The 25,949-nt window shown below is 43.6% G+C and overlaps 1 protein-coding gene across 5 annotated transcripts in view; it reads left to right on the top strand.

Moving 5' to 3' along the window:
* Positions 1 to 25,949, top strand: part of ZNF236 (zinc finger protein 236) — a 104,037-nt gene that overhangs the window by 20,886 nt on the left and 57,202 nt on the right. For all 5 annotated transcript variants that reach the window (XR_014139525.1, XR_014139526.1, XR_014139527.1 and 2 more), the window contains 7 exons: positions 3,787 to 3,965; positions 6,201 to 6,325; positions 6,613 to 6,785; positions 8,729 to 8,872; positions 10,215 to 10,418; positions 11,496 to 11,724; positions 24,472 to 24,744. Coding sequence is in view for 2 of the 5 variants with exons in the window: in XM_081800989.1 (XP_081657115.1) it covers positions 3,787 to 3,965; positions 6,201 to 6,325; positions 6,613 to 6,785; positions 8,729 to 8,872; positions 10,215 to 10,418; positions 11,496 to 11,724; positions 24,472 to 24,744 (1,327 nt within the window). In the remaining 3 variants the exon portion in view is untranslated. The remainder of the gene's footprint in view (positions 1 to 3,786; positions 3,966 to 6,200; positions 6,326 to 6,612; positions 6,786 to 8,728; positions 8,873 to 10,214; positions 10,419 to 11,495; positions 11,725 to 24,471; positions 24,745 to 25,949) is intronic.

The raw sequence follows: 25,949 nt of genomic DNA, 5'->3' as shown, positions 1-25,949 counted from the left end.
GGTGAGGAAATCGATTACTGTGTAAGAAAAGAAGAATAGATATTGGAACACAATCATCAGTCTTTCCCACATATGTTAAAACAGTACATTTCTGGCTACCTTTTTCTGTTTGGCATGTTTTTATTTCTTAGTGACTTGGTATGAATATGGTATGAGTAATACAGGAAGAAGTCCTGACCTTCAGTCACATGCAAAAATAACCTGTAAGGATCCAGCCAACATGGAGAAACCTTCCTTTTTTTTTTTTTTTTTTTTAAAGATTTTTTATTTATTTGAGAGAGAGAGTAGAGAGAGGGGAGGGTCAGAGGGAGGAGCAGACTCCCTGCTGAGCAGGGAGCCCGATGCGGGACTCGATCCTGGGACTCGATCCTGGGACTCCAGGATCATGACCTGAGCTGAAGGCAGTCGCTGAACCGACTGAGCCACCCGGGCGCCCCATGGAGAAGCCTTTCTATCCCAGCCGCCTCTGCCCCTACAACTGACACCACCCAGTGAGAACATAACCCGCTGATAGAGGGCTGTGGGATGCGGGAAGAAGGCTGGCAGCTGAGGGCCTTCTGGGCCTGAGGAGCAGTACGACAATGAGCTCCTCTGGCTTCTTCTTTTACTCCCATACACCTGGACAGGTTGCTGGAGAAGCCTGTAGCCTTCTGCCAACAGGCACAGATGAAAATAAGCTTCAAGAAAAGCTGATTCCCCTAAGTTAAAACTGGCAAAAGACTGGTTTACCAATAGAAAATCTTTTTGACGATGCCCACCCTACTCCAGCCAAATACCAACTGAGAAACTGCTCAGCAAGGCTGTGAGTGATCTTCCAACCCATCCTGCCCCCTGTTCCTAAACAGATGGCCCTCTGATCCCGTGACCGTCTGGGATTAAGTACAGAGCTAATCTTGCATCTCTCTCTGGCAGAAGGAGGTGGTACCCAGGCTGCCCCACCCGATGGTGTTAGCAGAGCCAGGCTGGCAGCTGACCTCTCATACTCTGCAGAAGCAGGCAGTGTTGTGATTCTCTGCCAGAGTAGTGCCAGTGGGCCAGTGGGGAGCTGAGCCTCACCGCACCTGACAGCAGTGAGATTTAACCGGAGGATGCAGGACGGACCAGTCCACAGTGAGCCTCCAACCAGATGATGCAGGACGGACCAGTCTGCACTGAGCTTTCCACCCTGGGGTTGGCAGGACCCTGTAGTGAGCCTCCACCCCTGACGTTGTCCTCTGCTGCATCTAGGCGGAGTGACTGCCTGATAAAAGAAAAGCAGAGGTCTAGAGTCTCACAGCACGACACCCAGAGTGTCCAGGATACAGTTGAAAATCACTCAACAGACCAAGAACCATGATAGCTCCAGCTCTAATGTAATGAGAAAAGATGGCGTATTCCAATACTGAAGGGACCCCGATGGAATTATTTGGCAAGGATTTTAAAGCAGTCATCATAAAATTGCTTTAAGAATTGTTTTGAAACAAATGAAAAAAATGGAATAGAAGAGAGAAGAACCAAAGGGAAATTACAGTGAAAAATGCAGTGAACATAAAGAACTCAGCTGAAGGGCTTGGCAGTGGAATGGGGAACCCGGAGTCTCCCGATGAAGCCCGGGCCAGGGAGAGGACATTCCATACTGGAGTGTGGAGGGTGTGAGTGAGGGTCTGAGACATGGGGCCACAGGGAAGGGTCATGCGGTGGCCCCTGGCGGGGACCTAGAAGGGCAGCTGTTATGGGGAGAGCGGCCGCAAGGCGGTTAGTATTTATCATATTTTATACTCTGACCTGTAAAAATTGACCTTCAGCAAGAAGGGGGCTGATCAGAATGCTGTGCATTTCCCTTGATGAGTTCTGCTTGTCACTCGTCCAGGATGGAAATTATCCAGAAGGGTCTGTTTCTAGGGGACAAAGCAGTCACTACTTCTAGGCTGGAGGATTGATGGCAGCTCTGAATATGGAGAATGCAGGATAGGGGAATGTCCCATAGCGGTCGGCAAGGAAGCGAGGTATGGGGCTCCTGGCTAGGGCTTCGTCAAGTGTGGCCAGCTGATGGGAGCGGGTGGGAGGCGCGCCCTGGCTCCTGGGGCTTTCTGGGTGTGAAGCAGAGGCACGATGACGCTCTCCACCACGTGCTGGGTTTTGCTCGTGGCTCCGGGGTACTTGCCCTTGCTTTTGCCAAATGTGGGAGTTGTGCTCCGAGAACCGACAAGTGTAGATAGCCCCTGAAATGTACTAATCTGATCATTAAAAGAGTAAGGTGAGGATGGGACAGGTTGGGAGAGCCAAGTTTTATTTCACAATTACAAGAAGGGACACCTGGGGCAGCCCTGAGCAAAAATGAGTATTTTGCCATATAAATTTAGGAATTTTTTTTTTAAAGAGATGCAGCAAATTTTGTTAGGTATTTTTTTTTTTCTTTTTGACAGTTTCCTGAAAAGAATTTTCTTTATTATCAACAAGATGCTGACATCTTGTAGCTCGTTATTTCCTTAAATTATTATGTAATAATACTAACTTAACATTATTTAAGTTGAAATCATTATTGGATTGCTCAGAATATTCCCTTCAGCTCATCTTTTTTTGCCAAGGATGCTCTCAGTATCAATGAACTACTCATTTTAATGGGGTTTACTCACATTTACAGGGCTGGTATGTATAGAAATTAGAAGAAAGTCTGATGGAAGAACTAGCTCAATAACTTTTAATATGTGAATAATATTTCGTATATATTTTCAAACTAAAATATATCAAAATAAAATTTATTTTATCTGTTTGTTGTTGTTGCTGTTCTTATTTGGAAATAACAGTGTCTGCTCATTGACAGGTTATACTCATTTTTCCCCGTGTTTGGACAGTCTGTGTTGAGGATGGTTTAAAAACCTGTACGATGGAACTCTTGAGTCTGCTCATCCAATTTCGTCCTCAGCCAGCTTTTCCTCCTGCCGAGAGCTGGGCTGAGTTCTCCCTCTGTGCCCTGCTCTCTGTTGAGCATCCTACACCCTGGGGGGCAGGCGCAGTGACATCCCTGTGGTTAACACCCAGATGCCATAGCCAGGGGTGAACAACCCAACTCCAGGACACATGCACTGCTGTTACCTAAAGGACAGAGGAGTCATTTAAAATTTATAGTAGCCATATTAAAAAAGGAAAAAAAAAAGGGAAAAAACCAGATGAAATAAATTTTAATATAGTTTATTTTGAAAATATATCTAAAGTATTACATATTAAAATTGAGCTGTTTTACGTTCTTTGCTTTTCGCAGTCTTTGAAATCCTGTGTGTATTTCATGCTTTTCCCACTGCGCTATTCAGACCACACCTGTTTCAAGTGCTGGGCAAGCCGTGTCTGGACGGAGTCCCTGACTTCTCTCTGTGAGAGCCTGCCTGTGAAACAATGATAAGTGTTTCCATTCAAAAATTTATCAGCTGTCACTTTGCTTTAAGGTAGTCTATTAAACTCCAATCTTAATTTGAGTTCTGTCCTGACCCTTCTGTGGCGGTGAAGTCCTTCTGCTTCTCTGACGTTTCCTCAGCACAGGTGTTCGAAATGCCAGGTACCCAACAGCCAGTCTGTGCTCAAAAATGGCACGGTTCTCTTATCCGCTTCTCTGGGTTTCCTTTTCTTCCAGCCAAGATGATTTTTATATATGCAGATTTGGACATAATGACACAGTTTTTGATGGTGAAAATAGTGTTTATTCCAGAGGAAAGTGTAATCTGTGTATCGACCATTTGCAGTACCAGTTCTTTTAAGACGTCATGGTTTTGAAATGTTTGCTCTGCTCATGGATGGTCTTTGCTTTTGCAGAATCTCATCTGCTCTGAGTGTGGGGATGAGTTCACCCTGCAGAGCCAGCTGGCCATACACATGGAGGAGCACCGCCAGGAGCTGGCTGGGAGCCGGCTTCATGCCTGCAAGGCCTGTAGGAAAGAGTTCGAGACGTCCTCCCAGCTGAAGGAGCACATGAAGACTCACTATAAAATTAGGTATGAGCCTTTACTTGGGCTTGCCAAAAAAAGAAATCTATACAACATATTAAAAATGGGTATACTTTGCTATGATTGCTTAAAAATACTGTCTACTTTAGAAACAGCAACATGGCAGCTAATCTGGAGTGGTGTCAGGATAGCTTTTAAAACGTGTAGCCCTGTGTACGGTAAGAAAGAGAAGCTCAAAAATTTAAAGCAGTCATCAGGCTGCAGGAGTCGAAATTTTTAGCAAGTATTATAGTGTTAAAAGTTGTGGGACGGGGTACTGACAGAACGTTTTCATAGGTAAATAATGAGGTGTGTATGGTAGATCCACAAGGGCCAGATCAGCACCCTTTATAACAAACAGATTTATTTATACTACCTGTTTAGAACTTCTGTGTTCCTGACGCTTGCGCTTAGTGTGCATTTAAACATGTGTGAATAAAACTTAATCATTGCAAGCAGCCCTATCAGACCAGGAGACCTTACCTCCCCACTTTGTGGATGAGGAGCTCTAGATACAGGACGAGTTACTTTCCCACGGTTTTACAGCTCGGAGGCTTCAAGCGTCAAGGATTTCAACCCTAATTGCCTGGTTTTCGAGCTCATACTATTCGCTTAGTCAGTAGGCTGACAGCCGTGCTTAGTTGTCACACTCGGGGAGTGAGCTTAGGAGTTACGTGTGTGTGTATGCTTCCTCGTAACAACTGCAACCACTATAGCAGTGTCCACACCAGTTAATAAAGTGTGTAAACTGTGTGAAGACTTTGTCGGATTTGGTCGCCCTCTGAGGAGCTGTGTTTTAGTGGCGTGGACACCCCCTGGGGCCAGCGCCGCCTTACCCCTCCCACGCCCCCCACTTTGCCTGTTGTCCACTACTGGGGGCCCCGAGCATGCTGCATGTGCCCCATCACACTAGGTTTTTATTTGGATGAAGTTTTAACACAGGCAGGTTTGGTGTGTCTCCGAGGGTTTTGGGGAGATGACGAACGGTGTCCAGGCGGTCAGCATGCAGTCGGCCGCACCGGCTTCTGGCCCTTCTGGGATGGAGGGACGGGCCAGGCAGACAGCCTCGTCCTCGTGGAATGCTCGTTTATCAGGGAGATGAGTCAGTGTGCCACTCTCAGATAGTGCTTGTGTGGAGAAGGGAAGAAACTGGATTGCGCTGGGGCAGTGCCAGGAAGGTGGGCAGCTTGGTGAGCGGGCTGTTGAGGCGGGCCACGCTGAGGAGGGTGTCTGAAATGAGGAGGGCCACGCGGGCCGGGAAGGGGAGAGCAGTTGCCACACCTCAGCTGCAGTGAGTTTTCTCTGCACTGGAAAGCAGAAAGGAGGCTGGCGCTTGGGAGCCCACTGTGGAGGGGAGCTTGCTGGCGCTGGGTATGAAGCAGGTGGGCCGCGGGGCTGAGGGCCTCCGGAGGCCATCCTGGGAATGAGGATTATATCCCAAGGGTAGTGGGAAGTCTGCCCCAACTTCCCCTGTGGGGTGGCTGTGGGGGGTGGTGTTGAGGAAGGGAGGCCGGTGAACCATCACAGCGGACGGTGGTGGTCTGACGACTGGAGAGTGGGGAGGCCTGAGCGTCTTTGGAGGTGTTTTGAGTGAAACCAGTAGCTTTTGAAGATGGACTTGAAGTCAGGGACGAGAGGGAGAATCTGGAGCAACTCCTAAGGTTTAACCTTGCCCAACTGGGAGCTGCTGTTTCCTGGGTGGGGTAGCAGCAGGAGGGGGATGGGCAGAGTCCTGTTTGGTTCACACTAGCTCGCAGCCACCAGGGAGCCGAGCGCAGAGACGTCAGGCGGAGAGGGAGACGTCTAGGATCGGTGTCAGGGGTGCTGGAGGGAGGACTTGGGAGATCGTCAGCCTGTGGATGGTGTTGAGAGCAAGGAGACTGGAGGACGAAGCAGGACTTGGCAGTGTAGGGATCGTACCCACACACGTCTTTACGTCCGAGCACCACAGGTAGAGCTGTGTCCAGAAGGGACATTCTCACCTCTCCCCTCCAAGAAAAGAAAGCAAAGTTTATCTTTTCATTAGATAGGGAAAAATGAATTTTATGGTAATGAACACTACCAAACAACTGCGTGTCCGTGTGTACCTGTGTGTTTGTGGAGACACACACTTACATGTGATTGATTTCTTGTTAAAGCATGTTCTGACCACCACTCATCCACACTTGCTGGTAGCATTTTAATTTTGAAATTGTAATACAGAGGAGACGACTTCATGAATATTTTCCCCCCGTGTTATACTAGGGTATCAAGTACAAGGTCTTATAACCGGAACATTGACAGGAGTGGATTCACATATTCATGCCCGCACTGTGGAAAGACATTTCAAAAGCCAAGTCAGTTAACTCGGCATATTAGGATACACACAGGTATGAGATACATTCACTTTTGGGCGATTTATGATATGGCTTAGAGGAAAGAACATGTGTGTTAGAGCTAGCTAGAACTGGATGGTAATGTTGGCTTTTCTGTCCTTTGCTCTGTGACCTTGGTCTTCACTTTGAGATTTTTGAGTAGTCGGTTGGATGCATGAGTCTACAGTACAGGGCAATGTTCTGTCTGGACAGATGGGTTTGGGGGTAATGTATTTCTCTTTTAATTCATTAGATGCTTACACATGTGGCATTATATTCTGATCATTTTTCTCCCTCTCTAGGTGAAAGGCCATTTAAGTGTAGTGAATGTGGGAAAGCTTTTAACCAGAAGGGGGCATTGCAGACTCACATGATTAAGCATACAGGTGAAAAACCCCATGCCTGTGCCTTCTGTCCTGCTGCCTTTTCTCAAAAAGGGAATCTCCAGTCCCACGTGCAGAGAGTTCACTCAGAGGTAAACATGGAACTTGGGTCCGTGTGGTGCTCATGGGGGTGTGGTAGATGGCTCTGGAGTTAATGAGTGAGCCTGAGAAATTCTTTTCTACTTTTAAAATGCAGGTTTAGAGTTTGTGCAGAGCAGACCTTGTTTTAAACAAGCAAGCAAGCAAATATATGTATCTCTATATGGACACCCTATTGACTTACATATGGGAGAAATATAAAATATTATCTTTCTGTGGTCTTATGGACGCTATTGTAGCTTTGATGAATAAATGTTTGAAGATAATCATAATACCTTTGTTAGTTACAATCCATCGATCTGATCGTTAACATTTCATCCCTTTAGCAAACTTGAAACACAGACACTATCAAGTCTAAGAACTTGAAAGACAAGAAATAAATTGAGAGGAAAAAAGTATTTTTCCTATTACTATCATTATTGCTAAACTCACCCATGGCCTCATTCACGTTTTTTATCAGCCAGAGCCCTGGTCTGTGGATTTCCCTCCACGTGAACTATTTCAGTGAGACTGTTGTTCACCATTTCTTGTTGTCTGCAGATCATTCTGATTTGTAAAACGTTTGGAATCATTTCTCTTAAGCAGGTTAACCTTTGCTCTTTCCTGATTTGGTGTTTGATTTATAGTCTAATTGTAGAATATAAATTAATGTTTAAGTGACACACTTTTATCACAGATCATTTTATTTTATGTAACTGTTTTGCAGAATGAAGACTCATATTCTTAAAAGCAAATGTGTATCTTTTCATTTTTTCCTTGATGCCTTAAGTATCACTGAAATAAAAAAACCCTCCGCCCTTCACATAGTTTATAAACATATTCAGCCTTCCATATGCGAGTTACTTGTTAAAACTAAGTTTTATGTTCTAAGACCCAGACACCTGAGGAGGAACACATAAATATTAGTGAGGCAGTGAAAATGTGGAGTGAGGTTTCCTTTAGATCTCAGAAGAGTAGAAGTGACCTGTTCCAGTTATTCTGGGGGAGCTGCCTCTGTGTGCGGACGATTGCTTCGGGATGGCCGCTTACTCGCGTGGCACCCAGAGAGACCTCATGCCCCCCCACCGCCCCACCCCCGGCAGCCCGCTGAGATGCCTGCCGGTGTTCCTGAGGTCACAAAACCCCTCTGGGAGGGTGGGGGCTTGCCCGGCTCCCAGACTGAGAGCCCCTGGGACCTGTGGTGGGGCAGATGGCCGTGTTCCAGAAATGACCTCTAAGGGTTGGTTTGTAAATATTATCCAGTCCTGTGATGAACCTTAAATTTAGTTCTTAACAAGGTGCTAGAAATGGAACAGAATATCCATGTGTAGAGAAGGCCGGTCCGTTTTCAACCAGCCTTCGTAATTACAAGAATAACTACCGCTGGGCTTGAATAATGGCGAAGGAATAGTTGAGACGCTTTCCGTGTACCCAGAGGTTCTGCTTCATTTCCCTCCTCTCTAGGGTCCCCTGTTGGCTTTATCATAGTTGTCCAAAGTAGTTGCTGATAAGGGAGTATTGGGATTGGTGATGGAAGCTTACGCAGTGCGCAGCCCTCCTTCCCAGCACGTATATCGTAACGCACCAAAGGCTTAGTTAGAGTGTTGCTCACACCTGTGTTACACTGTGCGTAACCACTGAAGACACTGAGAGTGTAAGTCAGGTATCTTATTTTCACCAAATTACAATAACTGGAAACTATGTCTTCTCACTTCCAAATCTGTTCTAATTTATAGAAAAGACTATGAAATTTCAATTAATTTCACACTGGCAAGGTTGATGCAAGAGTTGGGTCATTGATTTTAGGACTGTCCAGTTTGAAAGAAAAAGTAATGTTAAATGGTTAGATTGTTTTTGCCATTTTTAATGGAATGGTAAATTACGATTTGCTATAATTTAAATATTTTTGTCTAATAGTTAATTGTAAAAAATAGTTTTTTCTCTTTTGTTCTTTAAGGTCAAGAATGGCCCTACCTATAATTGTACAGAATGTAGTTGTGTATTTAAAAGTCTAGGTAGCTTGAACACTCATATCAGCAAGATGCACATGGGCGGACCACAGAATCCAGCAAGCTCCACAGAGACCGCTCACGTTTTAACGGTGAGTCTAGCAGGCTGCTTGATAGGGGGATAACCTTTTACCAAAATTGGTCATCTTAATTGTGACCTTTAAAATGGAATATTATTTAGAATATTATTTAGTACCACAAAGGTGCTATGAAAGTTTTCTATAAGGAGGTAAGGGTACTTTCTTATTTTTTTAATTAGTGAAAGAAAATCAATATTTTTAAACTTCAGAATAGTATCAGATGATCCTGATTTAAGAACTGTCACCTGAAGCAATGGAAAGCACGCAAAATGCAATCATTAATTTATGAAATGGTCATCTTACAGTGCTATTGATGATTACTATTGACTATTCTTTATCCCTGTGTGATGACTTAAGAATCAGTTAACCATCGTAAAATAATATTTCTCCACATCTGATGGGACAGTGGTAATTTTTTCCTGAGGATGTGGCCTTCTGTGGAACTAAATTGTGTAAAATTGGACGACACTCACTCCCACACTCGTGTTCGGGTTCTGGTGGGAGTCTTGAGCCCCGCCTAGGTCTGTTACCTCTTCCCTCGCAGCTGGTAGGGCGTGGCCGAGCGTGAGCGCGGGGCACCGCACCATGTGTGAGCGCGCACTCGTGAGCTGGCTTGGTGGTGCTTTGTGCGGTCAGCATCTGCCTACACCGGCGTGGAAACTCGTTAGTGTTTGGTTCCTGAGCTTTATGTTCGCATTTACGGTTTGTGTTTTGTTCTCTTTTCTCAAAATACTGGCAGCTCAGGATGGTTCCTCGCCTAACTCTTGATCAGGAATCCCCGTGCATTAGGCCGGCCCTGTGTTGTGCGTCCTGGGTGCACCTTCACGCATCACACAGAACGCTGCGTCTGACCTCCACTGTCTGCCACGTGGCGTTTCAGGCTCCTGCGTGTCTGGACAATCAGAGTGCTCTCTCCTTGGATGTTCTTGGCTCTGGCTTTCCTGAGCATTTATGCTCCAGTGCCCCTCTTTTCCAGAAATTTCCTGAATTATCTTGGCCACAGTGGTTTCTCTCTTATTTTCTTTATTTTGTAACGCTTTTATTTCTGTGTTTTACTGGACAGGCGGGAAGGTAAGGCCTGCGAGCCTACACCCCCACCTTGAGCTGATCACTCAGGAAATCATTGGAACGTGTAGTGGGACCATTCGTTAAGTATGTTCCTTTAAGAGCCCATATTGTGCCTAATGGAAAAATCAGTGAGGCGTTTTATTTAAAATTTGTGTTTGGGATATTGTTAGATTTTAATGCTCCTAAGGAAGATGTGCCTATTCCTTTCCTTTTTTTTTTTCTTTTAAATTGAAGTACAAATTAACGTACTTCTTACATTTTCAATGACAATGCTGCTGCGTTTCAGGCCACGCTGTTTCAGACGTTACCTCTCCAGCCGACGGAAGTCCATGTCACGTCTGCGTCGAGCCAACAGAATTCCCAGGCTGTGACCGACGTCATCCAGCAGCTGCTGGAGCTCTCAGAGCCGGGGCCGGCGGAGTCCAGCCAGCCCCCACAGCCCGGCCAGCAGCTCAGCATCACCGTGGGCATCAACCAGGACATTTTGCAGGTGAGGCGCACCTTCTTGCTCTCGTCTGTGCTTGTCCGAGACCGGGTACCGTTACTGAAAAATAAATAGGCAGGGCTTGTCCAAATATTCATCCTAATTGAAAACATTCTGTTGGAACAAAATATGCTTATGGGCAGTGCAGAATTCTAAATGATTAATCTATAATTTTTTTTTAAAATGTTTTATTTATTTATTCATGAGAGTCAGAGAGAGAGAGAGAGGCAGAGGCAGAGGCAGAGGGAGAAGCAGGCTCCCCACCTAGCAGGGAGTCCGATGCGGGACTCGATCCAGGACCCTGGGATCATGACCTGAGCCGAAGGCAGACGCCTAACCATCTGAGCCACCCAGGCGCCCCCGATTAATCTATAAATTTAAAAAAAGGTTTAAAACTTAATTTTCTCTCTAAGTGATTTACTTGAGAATAGGCCTTTCAGAACTTTCTTATATCTCCTGTAACTATTGGAGAAAGTCAAGCCACCTCTCTTAGCAGCGTTTGAATGGGCCACACCCCTGTGGGAGAGGAGGAGAAGAAAATGGGGCAGAGCACGCTTTTCTGATTTTTCTACGCCAGTCCAGCTTTAGCCTCAGATCTTTCATTTACAAACAGATCTGGCCTGCCTTCTCCTCCTGATTTAGTGACCAGGTATAAAAACTAACCTGTCACCTACCTGTACCTTTGGGGTGACCAGTTGGTGTAAAGAATCTCGGGGTGCATGACAGCTGAGGTCTTAAGGGTGAACCCACTGTAACTTAACACAGTGATTCCCAGATTGTTTAGAGATAACCAGAGAGGTCTCAGGTAAAATTTCTGAACGTCAAATTAATTAATTCCAAGTCCTTTTAATTTACCATACCGTATTTTGGGTGGAGGTGAGCTGTCAGTTTTCAGAAGGGACATTTCAACTTCAAAGAGTTGGAAGTCTAGCTTATAAATGATGGTTGGCAGTGCAGATTTTTATAGCTAGTAGGGCAGAATTAGGGTTCTGTGGGCAAAGCCTTATTGCATCTCTGTAATTGATTTTGGCAGGCAGATTTGGGCCTCCCACCTCCTAACCTGTTAGTTCTGTTCTGTCTCAGCAAGCCTTAGAAAACAGTGGGCTGTCTTCAATTCCAGCTGCAGCACACGCTCACGACACCAGCCATGCCAGGACGCCCTCGGTGCAGGTTCAGAATCCGGATGCTCCTCACGCTTCGAGTGAGCAGACCCACTCCACAGAGGCAGAGCAGGGAAAAGATCAAGAAAGCCCAGAGAAGTTGGATAAAAAAGAAAAAAAAATTATAAAGAAGAAATCACCATTTCTACCTGGTAATTTTAATATGCTTTAAGGTTTACACGTTTTGGAGGGCATATTGCTTATTTTTTCTTTTGAGGGCGAGATGTTTGTTGAATGTTCTAATAGTATCAACCTATTTGTTTGATATTTAAAAACCTCGACCATCGTACACTTTGGGCCGCCTTTCTCTCCCTGTGGTCGGTGTCTCCTCCTGACAGTCCCCCGGGCTCATCCCTGGGTCGTTCTGGCCATTTTTGTCCCTTCCTTCGCCACCACACTGCCGTCTCCTGACGTAAGGGAGGCCGGGCTCCCACGGTGTCCGAACAGGCATGCATCTCAAGGACCATCCTTCCCACAGGCTTTCTGTGCCGGAGCATCTTCCTTCTCCCCTTGTCTCCCCCTGTCTCGGAGAGCTCCTGTGGTCATAGAACAAGGGCAGCACCTGGAGGAGACTCTGGGCCCTGCCCTTCCTCTTCTCGGTGCTCGCTGCACTTGGAATGTTTCTGACCCTACAGTCCCTCGTGTGCACCGTATGGCCCACTACGTTCTCTTCGTCTCTGAATACCCTATGGGCCTCTTGCGTGGGGCCAGGCACCACTACATCTTTCCCGAATGAAATCAGTTTCTGTGTTTTGGGCAAGAGCGTTTCTCTAGAAATGTTTTCTTAGGGACTGACTATTCTGCTTCTCCCAGGTGTCCTGGGGAGCGAATGCTTTCTTGCTGCAAAGCATGGAATGATGACCATTCTCATCTCTGTGAACGCTTCTTCTGAGCATGTCTCTTCCCAGTGTCAACATGTGGTTGTGAGATGCTTGTTTCTGCCCACAGAACATGGCAGTTCTACTCCCGTTTTCCCCTTGATCTGCTCCCTCATCCCCGAGTGAAACACGGGATGATGGAATCGAAGCGGTTTATCATCTGGGGATTCCTGGTGTCCAGAGAGGAAAGAAGGGGAAAAGCATCCTTTCCACATGTTTTTATTCCCGATATGCAGCCTTCTAGGGTTAGGGTTAGGGGCTAGGGATTAGGGGATAGGGTTAGGGTTAGGGGTTAGGTTAGGGTTAGGCACGCTCCATCCTGGTCCGCTGCACTTTGTCTTGTGCCCTGAGCATAGATGGTGGTTTCAAAACGCGGTTACTGTTAACGTACCCATGATTTTAATATGGAATATTCTGATTTTAGAGTTTGCAGAGGTTATGTCAGTTTATTTTTGAAATGCCTGAAGAAATTAAATACATGCACAGACTACTGAGCAAGTTTATGCAATTCTAGTGAATTTTAGATCAAATGTGATCCTCAGTACAAGTTGAGAGCCAGCATTTTTTTTTTCTTAGTCGTCCCTCGCTTGTCATGATAGAATTACTGGGGATGCGTTTCTGTAGTAAGATATTTCTTCTGATTAAAGCTTTTCAGGGAGCAGGACACGTTTAATGTAGTGACGGTTTCTGGAACTAGCTGTGCAAGGGGAGTTGAGGACCGTTTGGCGCCCTGAGGAGACTGTGAACATAAGCTCTTCTTAGCAGCTTTGAATTCACCTTGATTTCATGTCCCAAGTTGCACACACTCTCCCATTTAAGCTGTCACTATTCGGCTTCCTTAGTTTAGTGAGAAGGTTTTAGTCGAATTTGTTTTGTTATTTTAAGAGATATTTTGTGTATTGATTCAAAATTTAACAAATGCTTTTATATTTATCGTATAGCTTGTGACATATAAATCATTATTAAAACTTCACGAAGTTTGAAATTTATTGCGGTAAAATATTGGCTCTCTAGAAATCACAAGGAAAGGTGTTTTGGAAAGCTGGTGACTTACTCCTTAAAGGATGACAATGGTATACCTATTCTGTGTGGAACTCTTTCTTAAGGCCACAGAGATTTTACCTTTTTAGGCCAGAGTATGACTGGGAAAACGTAGCCCAAACTTGACTCCTGTTCTGTGCAGTGATAGGCCGGCATCCTCGTGGCCTGCTGCCGTGCATGGGCTCCAGGGTGCCGTCCATGGGCTCTGGGTCATCGGCCTTGGAAGCGGTGTTGATTACCCCTTGAGTGTTGGCTCTAGGTCTCTGTACCAGCTCTCCTCCTGCTTTCTTACTCTGCTGCTGGTGACCTGTAAGTGCCTGGGGCTCTGATAAATCATGACCTTAATCACTGCAAGAGAATTAAGTATATCATTCTTGGTAAGGACCTTTGCAACCCTTGTACTTTTTCTAAAAATGAAGTGCAGGAACAGGTTTGGACTTTTATACCTACTTTGAATAATTCAAGAGACTGATATTTTCTTTCCATTTTTGCTTTTCTTTCTCTTTAGAGGGTCTATATTGTGAATAAAGGTTTCTGTATTCATAGTTCAGGTAAATTACTTGTTATTTTGTATTATTTCGTGCTTTTATATAATACAGTATAGAAAACTTTAAAAAGACACATATTCATTTGGGCATCATTGGATTAAGTTTGAAAATTCCATAATTTATCTCATTTGTGTACAATTCTTTGATAGAATTTATGAGGTTTTCTTTAGGTTTTGTTTTGAATTGTCATTAATAATTAAATATAAATATTATTTTTACTTAAGGCCTTTAATTTTTTTTAGTGGTAGTCTGGTTTGGAGCTGAGTATGCATTAGTAGTAAATATAACACACTGGGTATGAAGTATTAGGAAGGACAGCTAGCTCCAAGGTGTTTATGGTGCGGCACAGGGTCAGTGCGTGGGCAACGCACAGCAGAGACAAGGGTGAGAGGCCACAGAGGCGTATTGTGAGTTAAAGATGTGCCTTGAGTTTGAGATAGGAGAAGTCGGTGGGCCACAGTGAGAAAGTAAGAGCTTCACTGAGTTGGAGGGACAAGAACCAAGTACTCATTGGAATGGAGGGAAGCACATGAGTGCTGAGTGAGAGTCCCATGAGGCAGGAGAGCATTCTGATCCAAGGATCATTGTAACAATTTCATTTTGTGTGTTTTTCTATATTAACAATTATTTAAGAAATTCCTAGCATTAAATTCTGTTGATATATAACTAACATTTTATGCAAATTGAACGTTTAGATAAGGGTATATTTGGTTGTAGTCACGCATAGAAAACACCGCCCAAGGTTACAAGAGCACAACTGAAGGATCCCCTGTAACACCTCTGAGACTTCAGGAGGGGCCTGAAAGGTCATTTACTGTCTCCACACAGATCCTGTCTTTTTCTTACTGATTTGTTGAAGTTCTGTATATAGTCTAGATCTTATTTCTTTGTCATTTATGTGTTTCAAATACCTTTTCCAGAAAGAGCTTCTCTTTTCACTCTCGTTAAGATGTCTTTTGATGAATAGATGAATAGAAATTTTTACTTTTAATGCAGTTGTCTTGATGGTATAGCTGTTTTGTATGAAAATCTTTCTAAAGGTCAGAAGGATTTTATCTTCTTAGACCAGAGCATGTTCTTCATGACTTAGCCTTTTCTTGATGATTTAGAATCATCATTATGAATTTCATTATTGTTCTGTGCTATGGTTGCCTTTCTGTTCTATTTCTTCAGTCTTTCTATTTATAGTTTGTGTGTTCTGTGTTTCGTGTAAGAAATTTCTCCTTACCTACATTGAATTCTCCTGTATTTGTTTTGTTTTAACTAAGTGATAGGACTTGAACTCACGACCCTGAGATCAAGACCTGAGCTGAGATCAAGAGTCGGACGCTTAACCGACTGAGCCATCCAGGCGCCCCTGAATTCTCCCATGTGTTCTAACAAAAGTATTAGAACTTTGCCTTTCACATTTAATTCATTAATTTATTTGGACTTTATTTTTACATCTAAGAGGTGGGATTGAAATCTTATTTATTCCTGTGTGGTAACTAGTTGTCTAGCACCATGTATTGGAAAATCTGTCTCTTCTCTGATATGTGATACCAGGTTTGTTAGAGATCTGGTTTCCGTCTCTGTGTGTGTCTAAACTCTGGGTTTTCAGTTGTGCCCCACCCTTCTGTTTGTCTATGGGGAGATCGATATGCTGTCTCCATTATTTAATATAGCTCTTAAAATCTGTAGGGTGGGTCTTTATTTTTCATTCTCTTTTGTATTATCTTGGTCTTTGGTTTGACAAAATTGGTATCTTTAAAATACAGTGTTTTTTATGTCCCTGAACGTATTTCTCTTCCTCTTGGTGTCTTTTTTACATAAAGCTCTTGGAAGTCTTCTCAGATTTATTCTTTCACCTTATCCTTTTGTCATTGTAAACTATTTTTATGTTGCAGTTTTTGTTATAGGTATATAGAAAGATAATTGGCTTTTGTATATTGATTATGAATCCAGCAACCAATTAACTTCTGTTGTTAATTGTAGCACTTTGTCTGGAGATTGTGTTGGGTTTTCCATGCAGATAGTATATTGTGTATAAATAATGACAGTTTTCCTCTTCTTGGTACATTGGCTTGGGCTGACGCCACAGTGTTGTGTAGAGGTATGGAGAGTGGTCCACTTCCATCTTAACTTTGAACGGGGGATGGTTTTAATGTTTCACAGTTGAATTTGGCTTTTTACTCTTGGCTTTTCATGGAACCTCTCAGATTTGGGAGGCTGCCTTCCATTGTTGGTTTACCAAGGAGGTTTTTTGTTTTCTTCCTTATGTTGAATATTATCAAATGCCTTTCCTTTCTCTTTTGTTACGATCATATGTTTTTCTATTTTAATCTCTGAGGTGGTAAATCACAGTAATTGATTGGAAGCAAACCATGTCTTCCATCTGGGCCTCCATGTTACTCTAGTTTCTCTCTCTTTCCCTTCCCTCTCCCTCTTCTTTTCCTGTATTTTTTCTTTATGACACATTTTTTAATTTGCTTGGCCAATATTCTTTTTTTCAATTTCACTTAATAAAATACACTTTTTTATTAAAAAATGGATAACACCAGTACTTACTTTTAAATCAGTTAAATTTTAAAACCATTCTGTTTTATAGAATGTATACTGGTGTTAAAACAATTTAAAGAAATGCTATCTAGAAAACATTACTTTTGGTTATTGTATTCCCCTCATACTTCTACAGCATTTTTATATGCAACAATTTGAGTTGACATGTAAGCAACTTCTCCTGTCACTTATCTGTATTTGGGGAGAATCAAGCCCATTTTATAAAAAGTCATCATGCATATCCTGCAGGAAGCTCAAAGCAGGGTTAAAAAGATCTGTGTGAATGGCACAGAAAAATTCCTTCTTTATAAATGATTAACTGAGCTCCCTGGCGGGCATAGGGAGAACAGCCGTGACAGAGGGACACCTTTGAGTCATTTTAAAGACCTTTAGTGTCAGGCTTCTGGAGCGCTTTCCAAAACTTCTGAATTATTACTGGAGCTACCTGGGAGGGTAGGTGTTCTTTCTGAAGACCCAACACTTTGGGCTCCCTTCCAGGGTCACTGCACCTGCAGGTGAAGCCTGCACTGCATGAGTCTGTCCGGTCACAGGCGCGTTCTGAAGTTGTGGGAACCACGCAGGGATGCTGTATGTAGGAACAAAATCAATGGACCCCACTGGTCCGTCTTTGCCTCCCTGGAGCTGTACCAGCTTTGAGCGGGTGATAGAGTGCATCCTCTGTGCAGTAGGGTCTGGATATTGGACTGTTCCTTGGTAACGTCTTCTGCGCCTTGCTTGCTCTGACTTCAGCTTGTTCCACCAACTATTTGCGGGAAGGCGAAGGAACTCCTCTCTGAAGCAGCAGGCTGGCTGCTTGTCCACAGAGCAGCACGCCAGAATTGCATGAATCAGGGGCAGGACCATATGTAGTGTCAACAAGGAGTCCTGTGCCTTACCTTTGCCCGCAGTCGGGTTGGTAAAGGGCACGAACTGCTGGAAGTCTTGTGCTTCAGCTTTGAAGTGAGTGCTCTGGGGTGGATGGGATGAACGGGCAAGGAATCATGGAGTGGAGGAAAGTGGGAGCCCCCTTCTGAGAGTGTCCCTTTGCGAGGGACAGTGAGAGCTGGTAAGAGTGTCTGCGAGCAGGCCAGACAAACTTTGGAACCGACACACTGTTTCTCATTCTGTTGCAAAAAGCTTTGTGGGTTCCCACTGGCACACCAGTAGCTTGCCTTCTTTCTGCTGCACATGCTTGCCTTTCTTCATCTTGCGCCAATTCAGGTTTTCTGAGAAGATTTTAAGCTTCTCCACGAGCGGCAGTTAGGGGATCCCTCACCGAATGCTTGCTTTCTTTCTGCTGGGTGTTTACTGTTAACAACCAGCATTCCAGCTATCTCCTAAGTACGGAACTGATCATGGCTGCTTCCTGAGGACTGGTCACCATTCTCAGGTGGTGAAAGCTCTGATGGATCTCATATTCTATTCAGAATGTTCTCAGTGAAAAGGCTCCTAGACAAATCTAGAAAGCAGGGAAGCGGTTCTGCTCCTTGCTTTTGCACCAGAAGGCCCCAGATGCCCGTGACCCAGGGCAGCCACTGGGACATGAAGGACATGTTGGTTCAACAGCGAGAACTTCTCCTATCGAGCAACGGTTTCGGAGAACTCGGATCTCCGCCGAGAAGAACGAACGCGGGCGTTACTCGAGTTCCTGTCCTATCTCAGAGCAGTGGCTTTTGAAATGCCGTCTGAGAAGGGAGTGCCGTGAGATGCTGGAAGAGCTTCTGGAAACCTGTAGAGAGCCGTATTGCCACCTGCACTTGCCTAAAGCGTGTACCACCCCCCCCCGCCCCTGCGCTCAGCGTCCGACTGAGGCTCAGCCGCAGAAGCCAGCGTCACACTGGGGAGACTGGAGCGTGCCCAGCGGTGACGTCAGCTGTCTTGTAGTCTCTACAGATGTGGCTTCACCTTCACCCTCGTTTCCAAACTCAGTTCATCAGAAGTCAGTTTTTCGTAACAGCTGGCACGATGGCCTCTGTTAGCTTTTGCTGCTCCCAGAGCACTGTAGGCAGTTTCAAAATGCGAAGTGGTCCTGAAAATCCATGATGTTTGGGGAGATGCCCTCACCGTCATGAGTTGGGAGCCTCGACCTGACACCGGCGCCCCTTGTTGCAGTGCCTGCAGTTGTCCCTCCCCGTTCTTCATTTCGTCCCGCCAGCTACCAGTGCTACCCCACTCCATTTCCGGCTTAGAGAATCTGGCCAGGAAGTCAACAGCATGCTCCCGACCAGTGCTGATAAACGCAGGCGACTGTGGGACTTGACACCAAGTTCCACTAGGCTCATTTGTCAACAGAGTGTCTCGGCTTGTGTATGATTTCAAGTGAGTGGTCGCACGGCTCCTTCCTGTACAGGATCTGGTGATCTGTGGCCCGTAAACCCCCTCACTGGCCGTGCAAGGGCCACCCACTTGAAGGCGCGGACGTGTGACTGCCGAGTGCGCACACTGATGGGTTTGTAAGATGCGGCAGCTCGACTCCTCCACTTTGGAATGCACGGTTCCCGCAGCGAGCTCTCGTTCGAGTATTCCTGCAGCCTCCTCTGCTCTGTGCATCACACCGTGACCCACCAGCTGAGTCCGTGGCCTTGAGGATTCAGAGGTGCAGACCTCCTCCTCAGGGTTTCTGTCCACTGCTGACAGAATGCCAACAACAGCCACCACACCCGGACTTGGGCCATGTAGTGAAATATTCTGTGACAAGGAGTAAGGGAAGACTTGGGCTGCTTTACTTCATTCGAAGGTCTCTCTCTTTGGAGATCCAGCGTCTGAACCTGAATCCCAGGATATGAGTGTCTTCTTCATTAGTTGCTGTTGAACAGGAGTTAGGTCTGAGTATTTATATTTAACTTGATGTTTTGCTGCTTGAAAGCAGGACAACGTTCTATGACTGTCGCTGTCTGTCCCCTGGGCTGGAGCTTCTGCACGCACCTGTGGCGTCTGGGGAAATCTTTAGTTGCTGGGAATCAGCCAGGACGCTGTGTCTGGTGTCTGAGCCAGCACTTGGATGTGGCCCCAGAAGAGCCTTTCTGTCCGTCCCTACTGCTGAACTTAGAGTTCTCTGAGCACAGTGGGTGCTCTCTGGTCCCACCGAACAGTCCACAGGTGTCTTCCTGTCACTCAGTCCTGCCTCCCACCTGCAGGGCTGGGTCCCTGTCCCTTTGTCACCCTCATTCTCCACCACGGCCACAGCTGACGCTAAAGACGGAGCTGGCTGTCTCCCCAGTAGCTGCTCTTGTGTGGAGTCTGACTGAAGAATGAGGAGGACATGTCTCAGATACATTTGTTTTCCTCCTGCCGCAAATCTCTCATGGGGCGAAGGTTTTCCAGCATCTTACCCTGTCCGCCTCAAGCTCTAACTCTTGCTCGTCCCCACCTGACATCTCACACTCTGGCCACTGTGAACTTTACATTTCCAGAACTTCATACCTGGCTCTTGCTTCTTCTTTGCCTGGTAAAAGTACCTCAGTCCAGGCCCTGCTGTCTTTCCAATGCAGACTTTTGTTTTTTGGTTAAGATTTTATTTATTTATTTAGTAACTTCTTCACCTAATGTGGGGCTCAAACTCACAGCCCTGAGATCAAGAGTCGCATGCTCTTCCAACTGAGCCATCTAGGCGCCCCTCGAATGCAGGCGTTTTTGAGTGTTCTTACCCTATGGGATGAATCCACACGGTGTCGGCCCATGTACACAAATGTGGGTCCCTGTCTCAGCACGTGTGTGGCTCTGTCTGCATACCTGAGTCCCTTCAAGGCAGGAGTATGCCTGTATTGGTACCTGGGGCACCGTAAATGCTCTCCTTGAAGTAGAGCCGGAGGACAGATGTTTCTGAGAAAATTATACTCAGAGTCTAGAATTACAGACTTCAGTATGTGCCTTGACTTTTCCATTAACTGGCACCTGACCTTGGGCAAGTTAGCTAACCTTTAAAATGTCAGCTTTAGGGGAGCCTGGCTGGCTCAGACAGTGGAACCTGCGACTCTTGATCTTGGGATTGTGAGCTCGAGACCCATGTTGGGTGTAGAGATGACTTAAAAATAAAATATTTTAACAAAATAAAATGTCAGCTTTGTCATCTTTGAAGTGCGGTAGTGACAGAATAAATGGGAGAGAATTGAATGAGAAAATCCATGCAAGCCGTGTAGAATAGTGCCTGATACATGGTAACCGACTGCTTGAAGGAATACATATATTTTAAAATTATTTTTTTAAATAGGTGAAACTGGCTCATGTCACATAATTCAAAAGATCTAAAACCGTGTATGGTGGACAATCCCCTGTTCATCCTTGTCCTCCATGTACCCCTCCCCAGGGCCTGGGCAGCTACTGGGCTCTCTGTGTTTTTTAAATGATCAAGGGCATGTTATTATATATTATGTATCTATTGGTTTTTAGCAGGATGGGGGGCATACTGTATATGTATATATTTTTTGCAGTTTACTTTTTTGCTACCTGGTATCTTTTATGAAATGTCTAGGGATTGTTCCCTTATATGGATAAGTAATTATTTAGGTTATTTGCAGTCTTTTGCTAATACAAACAATAATAAATTTATATAAAATCCCTTTGACTCTAAATACTTTAGTGTGTATTTCCTAAGGCCAAGCTATACCATCTTAGACGATCATAGGACAGTTACCAACATCAGGGTGTGAAAATTGATCCGGTCCACAGATCTTATTCAGATTTCATTATTTGTATCACTAATGTGCTTGATAAAAAGGAAAAAAAAATCATGCGTACTTAAAAAATTGTGGTAAATATTGCTGATTTTCCTCCCGTGCAGTTGTGTCCATTTATGTTCCCGACAACACTGTGTGGAGTGCCTGTTTGCTCATAGCCTTTTGAACAGGTTGTTATCCAAATCTAGGGATCCCTTGTACTCATCGATAGGTTAAAAATGGTTTCTTATTGTAGTTTTAATTTCATTTCTCTTAAAAGAAGTCAAAGGTTGAGCAGCTTTTCATGTTAAAGAGTCACCTGCATTATTCTTTTTGGCTGACTGTTGACTTTTATTTGCTGTAATATATTAAAGATGACAGTATTTTGAGAGCGTATATTCTCTTCTAATTTGTCTTTTTGAGTTAAAAGGGAGAAATGTTATGTATCTCCATAGCCAAATTTGTCAGTGTGCCACAATTTTGGACTTGTATAATACTTAGACTTTGATACTGACCTTATGGGAAGTAACCTCTTTTATCTAGCACTTTCCTACTTTCGTATTTTAAACTAAATCTTTGACTCAGTTTTATTTTTTGTTTGCAGACAGACCCCTCTGTCCAAACACCATGCCACCATACCATTCTTTATACCCACAGCTCTATATGGGTCTTGTCTGGACTGTGTTCTGGGCATGAATCTTTTTATTCATGTGTTCTGGTAGCTCTGTGGTATGCCTTCGTAACTAGCAGGCCTAGTCCTCCCCAGTTACACTGTTTTCAAAGGGTATTTTTGACGATTGTCACATACTTACTTTTTCATGTGTACTTTAGAATTGTCTGCTAAAGTTCCAGAGCCCTAGTTTTTAAAAAAATTCTATTGGTATTTGTAAATAAGTGATTTAACCAGTGAGAATTGATGTCTTTATAACTTTTAGTCTTTGTACCAAGAATAGGGTGTGTATTTCCATTTATTCAGATCTTTTCTTTATATTTTTTTCATATTTTAATAGTAGTTCAAAACTTTCTTCTGGATTTTGTTAGATATGAATGATGCTGATTTCCGGGTATTAAAATGTGGGCCTATTTCTTAGTTTTAGGTTTTTAAAGGCATATAATCGGGCACCTGGGGTGGCTCAGATGGTTAAGCATCTGCCTTCAGCTCAGATCATGATCCCAGAGTCCTGGGATCGAGTCCCGCATCAGGCTCCCTGCTCCTCCCTCTGCCTCTCTCTCTCTCTCTGTCTGTCATGAATAAATAAATAAAATCTTAAAAAAAAAAAATAAAGGCATATACTCATATCATTTGTAAATAATGATTTTACCTTTTCCTTATAGTTTATACTGTATATTTCTGTATCTTATCCAATTTCATTGGCTTGTATCATTAGAATACAATAAATTCAATGCAGCAATAGTGGACTTTTTCCTGATTGTAATGGGACTGATTTTATTACTTTCCTATTAAGTCAGATGTTGTATGAGATATGTTTATTCAGCTCCTCCTGTTTTTAGACAGTTTTTTAAAAGTTAAGACTAGATGTTAAATTTTAGTAATTGCCTTTTCATCTTGAAGATGATTCTCATATATGTTTTTCCTTTTAAATATATTAATATGTTGGAAGAAAAAGGCAGTTGCCTAGCACCAGGGAAATTTGCCGTGTAGGAATGCAGATATGGGTTTCCAAATCTTTCAGTTTGTCAAAGGGTCGAATATCTGGATTTAATTTTTTTTCTAATAGTGCGTGGGCCAAACAAAACATATGGGGGCCACATTTGGAGACATCTGCAGGGCTGCTAGTCTAATTTCTGTTCCAGTCCATTCCCAAAAATAATTAGAGCCTGGTGACAGTTTTATGTTATGTCATCGTGGGTAATTAAAGATAAAGTTTTCATTTTTGCCCGGAAAAAACCTGATGGGGTGGGGATTTCCCAAGTTTAGCTAATAGGTACTATAGTTCCCCCACCTTTTTATACCTTGCTTTTCTGATTTGTCATAAGACCATTAGATAATTATTACACTTTTATGACTTAATTTTTATCTGTTGGTATTAAACGGTCTTAAATTTCAGACTTCTGTAATATGAACAATATCACCATAAAATAAATGTCTCTCTCTCCTTTTTAAAGCCACTTCCCTTATTTCCTACTTTTTTCCCTGTGGTTTGTCCTGGTTTCCATTGTGTGACTGTTTTCAAAAAATGCTCTTTTTTATTCTTTTACCTAACCTCATTTCCTATGTTAATTAGTCTTGAAAAGAGCATTGTATTCAGGAAAGTATTTTCTTTCCTTATAGATTCACTTAACATAAGGAAAATTCCTTGCATTTACTAATAATAGAGAACCAAATAAAAGATTTTCCCCCAATAAAGCTATGTCTGTACAGACACAGTTAAATAAACAGTTAATATTTTCTGATGAATTTCATTAACTTGGCCAAAATCTGTGTAATTTCAACTGGGTTCTTTACCTCATTGTAGATGTCTATTTAACTACAGATGAGTAAATCTAATAAAAAATTATGAAAGATAAAAAGTGATCCTGCTGAATTTTGTTTTTAAAATTTTTGTAATTTAGAAATCATTTATTATATTTCCATAAATTCGGCTTGTGATTTTTCTTCTGATAGGAATAGTTTTAAACCTGATTGAAAGTTGAATAATAATATTTAAAGTTACAAAAGAGTCTTTTATATTTGATCATGAACTAGTATATGTCATATGTACTATTTCTTTGTCGTAACTATTTGAGTGCCTTTTTACAGCATGAAAATTCACCATCTAATTATTTGCACGTGTATTACATTTTATTCATGACATCAGATAGATTCAAACAATGCTTATTCCAACTTCTTTCCTTGTCTTAGTATTCTTTGAGTTAATTTTGGAGTTATTTGCTCACATTGCTTTTATTCACATTTACAGTGGACTGAGTTTGCTCCTCCCAACTGTTGCTTTATATTACCTGTCCACTTAGCGCTCTTACCTCTCACAGACTATGATCTGTGTTCTCATGGGACTGTCCAGATTTTCTGCAAGATTAAATCACAGTCTTCAATAATTTCAGTGATCATGGAAATGTCAACTTTTTTCATAATTGATCATCTATCTTCTGCTGTGGCAAAACGTATATAGCTTTTTATAGGTATGGTATATGGTTTTAATCTAGCCCTAGAAAGACATTCAAGTGCCTTCATATTTGGTATCATAGCTGGGCTGTTGGTGTTTTTCATTTGGCTGCAGGTTCAATCCGTGAGGAGAATGGCGTCCGGTGGCATGTGTGTCCTTACTGCACGAAGGAGTTCCGGAAGCCTAGCGACCTGGTGCGCCACATCCGCATTCACACCCACGAGAAGCCCTTCAAGTGTCCGCAGTGTTTCCGGGCCTTCGCTGTGAAGAGCACCCTGACCGCTCACATCAAAACACACTCGGGCATTAAGGCCTTCAAGTGCCAGTACTGCATGAAGAGCTTCTCCACCTCGGGGAGCCTCAAAGTACACATCCGCTTGCACACAGGTGCCACGGGGGTCCTCTGGGAACACGGGGTCGCATGGTCTGCGGACAGTCGCGGAACACTTCGAGGGCTCATGTTTCGTTCTTTTCTTAAGTACTTGTGATTACCGTCTAGAGGCGAGGCTCCGGGTGTGTGTATGCTGGTAGAGAGAGAGCCAATGGGACTTTGATTCTCAGGGAGCTGATGGCTTAATGAGGGAGGCAGTAAGCAGTCCCACTTAGGGAAGAGCCAAGAGACGGTGCTCGAGAGCAGCCACGCTTGGAGGTAGAGGAGGCGGGCCTTTCTGTGCAAGAGACGCCTCAGGTGGGGCATTTGTGCTGAGGCTTGGGCAGCGAGGGAAAACCGAACACCTACTCTACCTTTCGGATATTTTGTAATCAGTATCAAGGCATGAAAATGCTCGTATTGAGGCAGTAATTTTATAATAGTTTTATTGAGATATAATTCACAGATCATAAAATTTACTCTTCAAGTGAATTCAGAATTCACTTTATTCAGAAATTGTGCAACCCACCCAACTATCTATTTTCAACATTTTTATCGCCCCTCCCTCCTGGAAGAAACCCCGTACCCATTTAGCAGTAACTTCCCCTACGAACCTGGGGTTCCTGGGCCGAGCTGACCATGTGGATGAGGGTTTGAAAACACTAAAATGAGTCAGATTTGTTATATGCCCTTCTTAGGACTCTCCAGTTTCATTTACCAGTGAAACTGTAAGTGAAGGAAATTTCCTTCAGGAAAGCGAATTGATAGTGGAGAATTGTTAAGAGGAAATTATCACTGTCGTTATCATCATCAGCAGCAGCATTACTTACAACTAATAACAACTACTGTTCACTGCTCCTTTGCTAAATGCTCAGAGCTGCTAAGTGCTATTTCGACCTGAGTGCGTTCGCTCCCGGCAACCAGCCTGGAGGCAGGCGCTGTTATTCCAGTATGCAGACGATGGTTTGAGAGAGAGAGCAGTCTCACACACTCTAGTATTCTTAAGGACTGAATGTTTAAATATTTTAAGGTTTAAATATTTTACACTGCAAAGTTAACAAATGTTCTTTTTTACTTAAAATGCTCTTATTGCATCTAAATATGCACTGTATGCCAACAAGGGAAAAGAAGTCGAATTTATAATATCCCTGAAATTATAAGCATGAAATGATGAATATTCAAATCAGTATTAAAGTACTGGAATTTTATGTTGGCATTAGTT

This window comes from Leptonychotes weddellii, chromosome 13 (assembly GCF_054177405.1).
Source record: "Leptonychotes weddellii isolate Sample4059 chromosome 13, ASM5417740v2, whole genome shotgun sequence".
NCBI lineage: Eukaryota > Metazoa > Chordata > Mammalia > Carnivora > Phocidae > Leptonychotes > Leptonychotes weddellii.
This window is presented reverse-complemented; position numbering and strand designations above follow the sequence as displayed.